Source organism: Canis lupus, chromosome 11, assembly GCF_011100685.1.
Source record: "Canis lupus familiaris isolate Mischka breed German Shepherd chromosome 11, alternate assembly UU_Cfam_GSD_1.0, whole genome shotgun sequence".
Classification (NCBI taxonomy): Eukaryota; Metazoa; Chordata; class Mammalia; order Carnivora; family Canidae; genus Canis; species Canis lupus.
Window position 1 is genome coordinate 18,244,181 of NC_049232.1, and position 12,173 is coordinate 18,256,353.

Below are 12,173 nucleotides of genomic sequence, written 5' to 3' on the forward strand. Positions count from 1 at the left end.
AAAACATATCTTTTTAGTATAGATTTAATTTTTCTTAATATTCAGTTTAGAAGAATCACTGTATCTGATGAAGTAAGTATATTATTATTATGCAAGTTCTATGTGGGTCAAATTAAAATGAACTATATCTAATTTTTATATAATTCAAACCAGAATGAAGAACTTTGATAGCAGATTTGGTATGAATATTGCAGGTTCTAAGGGATTATTTCTTTAAAAATGTTGGCTAGAGTTAACAGAATAGTCAAATATATGCATTATATATATTTTATACATGTAAGATATATATATATATATTACAGTAGAGTAAAATAAAAAATGGAAAGGTCAAGTCATATGTTCTGTGTGGAATATTTTCCTAGTTAAAATATAAATTTATGTTCTAAAAAAGGAAGGAAAGAAATGACTAGGCTTAGCCTCAATATAATAAAAGGATACCTACTTGTTATAAGTTCTTTTCATTGATAATAACTGTATTTTACAGTTTTTAGCTCTCTGTCTACAATTGGCTAAGTTTAAAAACATGGCATGTGAAATGAAACATGCTTAAGTAAGTGATGATTCATTTTTTTCTGTAATTTACTGTGCAAAGGTGTTAAAAATGTTTAGTAGAAGGCTTGAAGAATAATTTATGTAATAATTTCAATGCCATGTCCCCCACATTTGCTTTGATAGGTTACATGAATTACTTTATTAAATAGCTATTGTCAAAAAGTTAGACTACATGGTGCGTGCAATTAAAAACCGTATTGCTCTTCTATATATGCCTACGTGTAAGTGACCCCATGGGTCTCCCAAAGTGAGCCTTTAACGTTCCAGAATTTTTACTATGCATCTGTTGCTGGCATCTAGCCTCCCACCCACACAGGCTCAGTTTAACTAAATGAAGTTTATGCTAGTGCAATAAAGTATGTAAAGATGAAGTAATAACATGGGAAGACAGTTACCTTATTAGTGGGCTTGCTGAAAAAGCTTCATTAAAATGTATGCACATATGTGAAAGAAAACAGAGTGTGTATGAGTAGGAGAGCCTAGATAGTAATTTATCCAAATAGTATTTCTTACATATCTTTTTATGTTATATATTCCAGATGGGATTTATACAGCTCAATGAGGACTTCATATTTATTGAACCACTCAATGATACAATGGCCATAACGGGTCACCCACACCGTGTATATAGGCAGAAAAGGTCCATGGAGGAAAAAGTCACAGAGAAGTCAGCTCTTCACAGTCATTACTGTGGTATCATTTCAGGTAATGCCTTCTCCCAGAAGAGTTTAAAAAATATGCAATGTGAGATGAATACATTAAATTTTTTTTCTTCCTTTCTGTCTGTCCGTCTGCCTGCCTATCTGTCCATCTGTCTACTAGTTTTATACTTTCTCAGAGTGTCGAATCTCTTCTGGTTAATAACAAATATATTTATTTTAGACTTTCTTCTAGTCTTCTATGAAGTGCTACATTTTAATAGCATAAAAATGTGACTCCAGGAGGACTTCAGAGATTAACATATAACATGCCCTGTATCTCTCTCAAGCTGTGAAGTGTTCCTTGCAGGGTGACATAGTTCCTTGAAGTGTTCTATGCACTGGCATAGAAATGACATCAAGAGAATTCCTGATCTCCTGAAACCAAATACTGTGAACTCATGGCCTTATTTTAGTCCACCTCTTTGAGAACATCATAGATATCTCTTTTCTTTGACCAGATGCCTCTTCTATTTCTTTCTTCTTCTTTTTTTTCTTTTATTTGGCCCAAGTAAAAATCCTATTGGAGGTTAAAATTAACAGTGTGATAGGAAGAAGGGTAAAGATTTATTTCTTTGAATTTTATTTTCAGTATCAAAATACCTTAAATCTGGACGTTTCAGAAGCTCATAAACATTTCCAACCATCAAATCCTAGTGTGTTTGTTTGCCTGCCAGGTCTCTACCAAAATAAAATGGGGCTGACTGTTTTGTGTGCTTTCTTCCTTCCTTTGACAGAGATCTCTATGATAGCAAGAATGGTAAGGAAAATGAATGATTTCTATTACATAAATAGGACCTGAAAGTCATAGCCAACACTCAGAAAATAATTTTAAGTATCTCTAGGAAAAATTTTAAGATACCTAATCCAGACATCTCAGTGAATATTCACTGATAGAAACATTTCTAGTTAGAATCTGAGGAAATATGAATTTATTCAAGGATTTTTGTTAAGACATAAAAAGTTGACTTGCAGATTTAAAATTAGGTGTTAGTATAGTTAGTATAATTTGAAAAGTGGTTATGGTATTTGAGGCTAGTGTAGGTATGTGTCTTGTGACAGTTGGTTGCACTTGCAATGGCCATAGGATGTTCACATCATCGCTTACTTAAGGGTGTTCTGGTTCAGAAAGAATTACAGTATATTTCTGTTTAAATATATCTATTGCAAATTAACCTGTGAGTTCTTTTTTCTTCTGTGAAAGTTCATGGTATCAGTCTCTATGGGAAGCATCTTCAAAAGGAGTTAAGTGAATCTCTGTGGCACACTATTCACTGTACATGGTTTAGTCAATTTGAGTGAGACACATTCCTCTTCTCTTTTCTAAGAAGTAGAGGCACAAAGGCGATAAAATTGCTCAACAGAAGTCATAGCATTATGACCAAGCCAAAGAAAGTCTCTTGTGTTGAGAAATGATTGCAGCAACAACAACTTGGATTTAGTCCTTTTAAGGAAATTGTCTTATATGAGTTATACTAAAAATCTACGCTGTGCAACTTTCAAATCATAGTAAGTTCCAGCTGTTCTAATTACTCATGTCCAGGATGACACAAACCTGGCTTTGTGTGCCATAGTGCATAGAAGAAAGATTTCTAGAAAATTCTTAATTTTAATAGGTTTATAAGGCATAAATACACATTTTATATTTGGCAAACATTGCTCATAGAGTTTCTAAATTTTTTTTTAGGCATGACTGTTACATGTTAATTGATCGATTTGGGTCAGACACTTGTGTGCAAGGAGTATTAAGCTCTCATTTAGATGATTTACTGAGTTTACCTATTTTCAGACACTTTTTAAAGGCTTAGAATTTTAAAAAATGGTTTTGAAATTAGCATTATGTGAAATAAATGTTTGTACCTCTTAATCCCCTTCTCCTATTATACTCATCTCCCACACCCCTTTCCTCGGCAACCACCAGGTCATTCTCTATATTTATGAGTCTGTTTATAGTGGGGTTTTTTTGGTTGTTTTTTTGATGTTTTGTAGATTCCACATGTATGTGAAATCATATAGTATTTTTCTTTTTCTGACTTAACTTACCTTAGCATAATGCCCTCTAGGTTCATCTATGTTGTCATGAATTATAGCTGAATGAAAGTCCATTGACTATATATCACATCTTCTTTATCCATTCGTTTTTCTAGAGACACTTAGGTTGCTCCATATCTTGGCTATTGTAAATAATGCTACAGTAAACATAGGGATGGGTATATCTTTTCAAGTTTTCACTTTCTTTGAGTAAATACCTAGCAACAGAATTACCAGATGATGTGGTATTTCTATTTTTAATTTTTTGTACAACCTCCGTACTGTTTTTCTACTTTTGCACCTTAGTTTCTTTATTTGTACAGAAAGATGACCAGTCCCTCATGGGGACATAGAGCTAAATGGCAGCTCTTATTCTTAAGAGGCAACTAATGTCTTATTTTAGACAAACTAGTAAGTGAGTAATTATAGTGTAGTATGACAAGAACACTGGCAGACACAGCACACACAAGAAACCAGGCTTTGGATATCAAGGGGTTGAGCTGCGAAGATCAAGTAAAACTTATCCTGACTACAGACTTACATCTCTTTGAAAAAGGGAAACAGAGTGTGTGGATTATGATAACAGACTTTGGAGTCTTTGCCTGTGTTCACAAACTTATGCTACCATTTTCTAGCTGTGTGACATTGGAAAATGTACTTTTTCTCTCTCAAAAGCTATTTTACAGCAAAATGGAAATAGTGATACCCAAACCTCAGGGCTGTTCTCAGAATTAAATGAGATTGTGTGAAAATGAAAAACTTGTATGAAGTTTTTAGCACATGTTGTTAGGCATGGAAGAATTGCAGGCAAAAGGAGCAATACATGCAAAAGTATAAAGGCAGGAGAAAGGTAGTCATGAACTAGATGATGAAGGGACTTCATTGTGTGTGCTATGGTAAAGACACATTGGTGACTACACATTTTCAAATTTCTTTGCTAACTGAAAGTGTATGGTATCAACTATATTGTTTTTATACATACCTATGGGTAGAAAATGGTCTCAAGATTTGAGAGACAATGAAGCCGTCAGAGAAAGCAACTTAATAAATAGATTACTTCAAGATGCATGATTCATACACAGTGATTAACCTGTATGATGGAATCAACCGTGAAGTTGAGATTCTTAAGAAACATTCTAGAATGTTCCATGTACTCTATTTACATATAACATGCAAATAAGGATGTAGCACACTGATAAACTGGAGCTAACACAGCTGTTGCTAGCTGGGGCAAAAAAGTAAACTTTTTTCTCTCTCTTACTTTGTCTATTCATCATTCTTGCTACAGTTCAAAAGCCCCTTACTTTATAATTCTCCTTTTGGTTTCTGCCCTTCTTATTTTTCTTGCATCTCCATACCCTCCATGGGTATATCTTCATCCATACATACACCCCCTAAATGTAAGCATTTCCTAGGGTTTCATCCTTTTCTTTCTATTTCTTGCTCCACAGGCTTTCCTAAGGGTGATATAATCCAAATCCACAGGTTCAACTTCACTTATACATTGATTACTTCCAATCCCCACTTTAACCTTTCTCCTCTCAGGTGTTTAATCATTTGTACTCAGTTGTCTCTCAGATACTTTAGACTTAATACATCTAAAGCTGAGCTCATCATCTTCCTTCCCTCATTTCTCTCCTGATATCATCCACCATCTACCTAGTTACTCAAAAAACTAAACAACCTCCCACCCCCACACAAACCAAAACAAATAAAAACAGCAACAAGCAAGAGTAATTCTAACCACCACCCTTTTCTTCCCCTACATTTGATTTGTTTTACTGTGATGATGTCTACTTCCTAATATTTTATCCATCTTCTCATCCTTTCTGTTCCTACCATTGCATGATTTTGACATACAAGGTCAGTGACATATTCATGTATGAGAGCTGCGTATATATTTCCCCCTATAGTTTATTTGGTGTTGACCCTGCCAAGACAAGTCTTTTCATCTACTTGTAGGAATGCCTGCTACTAAATATTACGAGTGTCTATAACAATATACTAAGTGTAGGTAGGTTTGAGATTATAATTGAAGAAACTACAGAATTCATTCCTCATTGTCATAGACCTCAAGATACAGATAAAACCAATTTCCTATGTTGTCCTTCATCAAGGACTTTGGTTTTAATTACTAAATATGGATCCATAAAATGTACTTTTAACTCTTATGATCCTGTTGCAGACAGCTACTGTTTTTTTTTTTTTTTGTGGTACTTTTATTAACTTAGTTAACTGATTCTACTTGATATATTGGGTAGAACTTTGTTCATTAAGTAGGTTTTAGTCTGGATCACTGCTAGAAAGAAAATGAGAAAGCATAAATTATGAAGACATTTCAGGACAGTAAAATTTCCAGCAATGGTAGTGACCCATTTCACATTAGATCTCAGATATAACTCAGCTGGGCCTAGGAGTCAGTGATAGAAGGGAACAAGTAGTTCAAAAACTCAAGGTATAAATCCTGGCACCATGAAAAGAGGGGAAGAAAGGTGGAATAGGTAGTATGCAAAGTAGAATGGAGTAGCCTTGAATTGAAATGACAAGCCAAGACCATAGTACCTGGAACAGGTGTCAAGGAAAGCAGTTTATTAGAAGCCACCATGATGGACTAGAACGATGAGAATACATACTTTGAAAATCAAAACAAAGTTAGAAACACCCAGGAAAACATGACTAATTGAACATACATGTTTACCTCGTGGAACTCTACTAAACACTTATGTTTAATTCTAGGGATACAATAATTAAAATTATTGTAAAGAATATAGTATAGATATCGGCTCACAGGTACAAGTTCGGGAAAAGAGGTGGTAGCAGTTTAATGACATCAGTAGAATTTTGGTAAATGACAAGGAGCAGAACAGATAATCACTGATTTAACAATGGATTGTGGAGATGGTTGCTGAATTATAGACATTTATTAGGACTAGTTGAATTGTACACTTCAATGGGTACATGTTTTCTCATGTACATTATATCAATAAAGCTGTTAAAATAATAAATTCATTATTGAAATGCCACATGCATGTAGGTACTACACACAAATGGTGTGTCCAGCTGCTGAATTTTTCCAAAATGAAGATTACCATATAGTTAACACTTAGATCACAATACAGTAATTATAGCACCAAAGATGTCCCTCTTATGCCCATTCCCAGGCACTAATATCTCTTCTTCCAAGATATTTACTACCCTGACTTCTAACATCACATCTTCCAAGTTTTTATGTTGCTGCTTTTGCTGAACATTTTATCTGTGAGGTTCACCCATGTTTTTGCACATTGTAGGTGTTGGTTTATTTTCCTTGCTGTAGAACGTTCCATTGTATGAATAGGCCAAAATTTCTTTATCCATTATACTATTGATGGTTATTTGAATTACTAAGAATAGTACTACTGTGAATAATTTGTACATGTGATTTGCATGCATTTCTGACGAGTATGTATTTTAGATCATTGATCATTCATTGGGTATGCTAGTGCTCAACTTTGGTAGTTACTGCTAGCCAGTCTTTCAAAGTTTATCCTAATTTAAACTCCCAGCCTGTATGTGTGTAGGAATTCCATTTGTCTCCACATTCTTGTCAACACTTAATATAATCATCTCTTTATTTTAGCCATTCTGAGGATTTTCATTAATTTAATTAATTGTGGTTTTAATTTGCATTTCCTTGAAGACTAATGAGACTGAGCACCTTCTCATATGCTAATTAGCCATTTGGATGTCTTTTTGTGTGTGTGAAATGGCTGTTCAAGTCTTTGGCTAATTTTTCAGTTGGGCTATCTGTTACTGATTTAGAATAGCTTTTAATTTCTTTATTATGTAAAAGTATTGTAACTGTCTTCTCCCACTTGGTGGCATGCTTTTCATTCTGATAGAGGCATGTTTTAATAAACAAATTTAACATTTTTATGTAGTTAAATGTATACATATGTTTATTTCTGGTCACTGCTTTTATTTGGCTATGTTTGAAGAAAATTTCCCTAAGGTTATAACTTCTGTGTGATCCTGATAGAAGGCAGAACCAAGTGTTTGTAACCCATGCATAATGTTTTAGTAATTAAGGGCCTCTGCCTGAATTGAGATGTGTGAGGCAATCACTTAAGGTACTTTCTGCAAGTAGACCTTTATTTTGTCACTGATTTCAAAAAGAAAATTGTGATTTTCTTTAATTGGGGTATTTTATTTTATTTACTCTGTACTAGAAATTTTATTAATGCAATCTTATTATAAGACATCAACAACACTAGAAAGTAGGTGCTGTTATTGCTCACTTTACAGATGAGGAAACCAAGGCTGAGTGATCTTAGTTTCCCAAGTGGTTGAGCTAATAAATGGTAGAAGTCTGGTCTATTTGATTCCAAAGTCATACTGAAAAGCCAGATGCCCTCTTAGATTCCATGTGTGCAGGAAACTTGTTTTTGCTCACCTTTGTATCATCAGCATATTTTGGTATTTAATAAATGTTTTTTAAAATTATTGAGGAAATGGAAATTTTTTATTTACTTTGCCAATCTGGAGTCACATTGGAAAAATCCATTTCTCTATTGCAGATAAAGGAAGACCTAGATCTAAAAAAATAACAGAAAGTGGAAGAGGGAAACGATATTCATACAAATTACCTCAAGAATACAACATAGAGACTGTAGTGGTTGCAGACCCAGCAATGGTTTCCTATCATGGAGCAGATGCAGCCAGGAGATTCATTCTAACCATCTTAAATATGGTAGGCAAACTTTAAAGTGCGCTTGGAATTTTTTCAAGAAAACTCTAAGGAAGAAATGTGTGAGTATAATGACATTCTTTAAAAATTAACTCATTACTCTTCCTTTCTTTTATTGACATCAGTAAAAAAAAATGCTTTGGATATGTCAAATTGTTCCTATCTCAAAAGAGATATCAAATAATAATTTACATTTTCTAGTAAAAGAAACCATCCTTATTGTTGATTTTGATGTGATAAAACTCTGTTATTCTTTTCTCTCTTTTTTTATGCCCTTCTTTTCATTCTCTTTTATAAAAGGCTTTTTGCTGAAATTAGAAATGTTATATTTTTTTGTATGCATGGCCCTACCCAAAGTATTATACATTATGAGATGGAAGAAAAGTAGAGATTGGTAATCCACTGAGCTCTTACATAGGTATGTAAAATTTGATGTCAGATATAATACTAGTTTATGAGTAAGACATCATGGCAGATAGCTAAATTTTTAAGTATCTGGATCACATGTAGCTAACCTCAGTTGACAATTTCTGGACTGCAAAAATCTAGTTTGTACCTAGCATCTTACATGTTTACCACCAAATGAATCCTTTGACTTAATTGCATACCCTGTTGATTAAACCTCCTGCCAGGCAGAATTAGGAGGTTGGAAGGAAGGAAGGAGATTCTTAGGGGAGAAGGAACATAAAAGCCAAAGGCAAATGTCCATTTCTGATTCCATTACCATATAAGGCAGGGTAGGAACCCATGATTCAAGGGTAAATATATGATGCTTCATGAAATCCCATTTTTACTCATTTAAAATTCCGTTTTTACTGTTTTTTGCTCATTTTTATGATTTGGCTTATTTGAGCAGTGAACAGATTTTCCCACACTTCAGTCATTTCTATGTTCAGCTTGCTCCAGAACACTCTACCAGCATTCTCTAACAGGGTAGACTGACATAGGCTGCCAGCTTCAGTTTCTTCTAAGTAGTTCTAGATCTGAAAGCAGGGGTTTGGTGTGTCAGTTTTACGTTCTATTACAAATTAAATACTAACTTTTATAAAAAATCAGGGTACCACATAAAAATTCACCTTGCTTTCCAGCATTGCTACACACACCATGCTTTGGGAAAAACAGTTATAATGAGAATCTGATACCATTAATCAACAATGGCCTGCAAGCTTGTCTTCCTGAGTAGCATTGAAGAGAAGAGCTTTGAAAACCTTTTTCCTTTTTGGCAGCTAGCTTGGGGAGAGAAAAAAAATACTCCAAGGAATGAATCGGGAAGTGGGATAAAGCAGGCTCAGTTTTCAGGACTATTTCTCAGAAGAAAGGAGGACACTGGCATTTTGTGGTCTTAAGAGAAAGTCTATGGTTTAGTTACTAAAATGCTTGTCTTCAGTATTGTGAAAGCTCAGCCTTCCCTCTGTATCTACTGAAATGCCAAGACAGTCAAGGCTGCGATGTGTATCTCAGAAGGCTAGATCTAAATTTCTTGGTATTTAAAATGAATTACCTAAGTTATTCTTGCCTACTAAGCTTAATTTTTAAATTACTTAAATGTTATAAATATTTCAACTAAACCGAGACTTCTCCCATGTCTGGGCTTTAAGAAAAATAAATATGGTTTTCAGTTTTATTATAGGATTTTTATTTTTATTTGTTTTTAGGTTTTTAACCTTTTCCAACACAAGAGTCTTGGTGTGCAGGTCAATCTTCGTGTGATAAAGCTTGTTCTGCTCCATGAAACTCCAGTAAGAAAGTCTTGAGTTTTTTGTTCAGTTAAGTGGGTGAGAAGTTGTGCTCAGGTACTTTTAAGTAAAGTGAATGTGAACTGAAAAATCCAGAAATAGCTACTAAGTCACTTAAACTATACATGAAACTGGCCTTTAGATTTGGTTAATACCTCAGTTTTATTCTAAAAATGGAATGTTCATAGTTTCCAAGGTTCCTGACAACAAAACCTTAACTTTCCAAAATGTAATTTTTAAAAGTGATTTTTAATGACAGTTTTATTTTCTTATTTAAACATGTGCTTTTGAAACCTTTTCTTATCTGTAATTTATTTTAAATAGAATATTCTGTGGTACTGTTTTAGTATACTACTTAACTAGAACTTTGGAAAACATTTGGTCTTAAATTGTAGAAATAATTAAGTTATTTAAGTCTAAAAGTTCTGCATTCTTAATACACCTCTCTTCTTTTTCAGAATAGCATGGAACAGATTTTGTAGTTATTGTACCCTCACAAAGTTTTAAGATTTTTAGCTCAGGCTAAATTAATTCTGAATGTCTTCCAGGTTCTAATTAATGTTGTTATGGTCAGCAGTCTGCTTTAGTAATTCATGATGTCTCTGGAGTTTTTCATTTTTTTTGTATATCTGAGAATAATTTGCCTTAAAGTGAAATATCTTCTTTTGCAGGCAGATCTATATATTGGGCACCATGGAGAGAAAATGCTAGAGAGTTTTTGTAAGTGGCAGCATGAAGAATTTGGCAAAAAGAATGATATACATTTAGAGATGTCAACAAGCTGGGGAGAGGATATGACTTCAGTAGATGCAGCTATACTTATAACAAGGTAAATTTTCCAAAGCCAATTAAATGACATTCCTAATTCGATGGCTGTGCTGTTAATCGGATTAATTTCTTCAGAGAGTGTTTTTATTCCGGGGTTTGTGTTCCAAAAAACTTTTGGCATAATGATTTTTGTCATCTCCCTCAATTCATAATAACTGATTTTAAACAGGCACATTTTGGATGGCATATTGACAAAACTTTTGGCTAGTTAATTAAAAAAAAAAATTCTGCTCTCTGTGTTTGATAGGAAGACATAGCCATTGATGATAAGTAAATTTTAGTGGAACTTCAAGATGTTGAAACTACTGTGTATGTTTTTCAGTCATCACCATATGAATAAAGCAGCCAGTATGTTAAACTCAGCAATGAATAAACTCTGGTACCATCTGAGAAAAAAATTTCAATTAAATCTCTAGCTAATTAATTTTTGGCTGCATTGTGAATGTCTGTACTACTAACAAACATTTGTGATGCAGCGTCAAGAGTAAGTATGAAAAGGTGAAATAATGGGCAACAATACACTCTATATGAGCACTCTATGTTAGTAATCATAAATTTCTTGCTTAGGACTATTAAAAGTGAATAGTAATTCATTATTCCCAGGCAGTTTAATTTTAGTGTCAATAGTATTCACATTTCACATCATGAATACCAGTAACATCTAACCATGATTTTCTGTAGTGGATCTATTGAATTCATGAGAGCTTCTTGTTGCTGAATTATATAAAAACGATTCTAGTTATAAATCATGAAGTTGAAAAAAATCTATTGCAAGAACACAGATGGGCTTTCACTCACTTCTACCTATGTTGGTGTGCCTACTATTGGACTTCTACAATAAGCAACTAATCAATGCTCTAATCCATTGGAGTATGAGCAGTGCAATTGTACAATCTCTGAAAGAAACGAAAATTTATTAAGTGAGTGCCACAGTCAACCCAAATTTCTGCCTGGGGACAGTTATTTGACTGATACTGCAAGTTGGAATCTACATAGAGTACCATGATCGATCATGCTGGGGGTAACAAAGATGAAGGTTTTCTGCAAGGAATGGTGCCAAGAAGTCCATGTGCAGATCATCTGGAAGTACTTTGTAGGCTGGTCTGAACATGTATAGATAGAAACTTTCCAAATGCATCAGAGTGCTACAGCTACAGAGTTTAGATTTTTAAAAGACACTAGGAGTTGAGAAGATTCAGGCCACAAGAGTGGAGCAACCTTTTTAATACCTTGGTATCACTCCTGGTATCTAGCTGGGAAAATGGAAACGTTGACCTTTCATAGTAGGGAACTTGATCTAGGGAAATATCTACTCTTGACCTACCCTAACAAAGCCTGAAATCAAGCACCTCTATGATATTTAGGGAAGATAGAATTTGGAGGTAGAATCCCACCAATTTATGAAAGTTTGGGAATTATCTTGAGCTTTAGATAGATCCTCCCTACTAAGGAATAAACTCAAACCTCACTAAGTGCAGAGTGACCAGCCAGTAATTGAACTGCCTTCTGAAACAAGAGTTAGCAGTCTTTAGAGGAAGATAACAGAATCCCGAATCTCCATAACATATCATCTACAATCTCTCAAACATAATAAAAAATTAG

The 12,173-nt window shown here is 34.1% G+C and overlaps 1 protein-coding gene across 1 annotated transcript in view; it reads left to right on the forward strand.

Annotated features, from left to right (window-relative positions):
- ADAMTS19 (ADAM metallopeptidase with thrombospondin type 1 motif 19) overlaps window positions 1-12,173 on the forward strand; it is a 228,940-nt gene that overhangs the window by 44,983 nt on the left and 171,784 nt on the right. Inside the window, exons 3-6 of the mRNA XM_038551654.1 lie at window positions 1,092-1,257; window positions 7,838-8,010; window positions 9,663-9,746; window positions 10,415-10,572. Coding sequence (XP_038407582.1) covers window positions 1,092-1,257; window positions 7,838-8,010; window positions 9,663-9,746; window positions 10,415-10,572 — 581 coding nt within the window. The remainder of the gene's footprint in view (window positions 1-1,091; window positions 1,258-7,837; window positions 8,011-9,662; window positions 9,747-10,414; window positions 10,573-12,173) is intronic.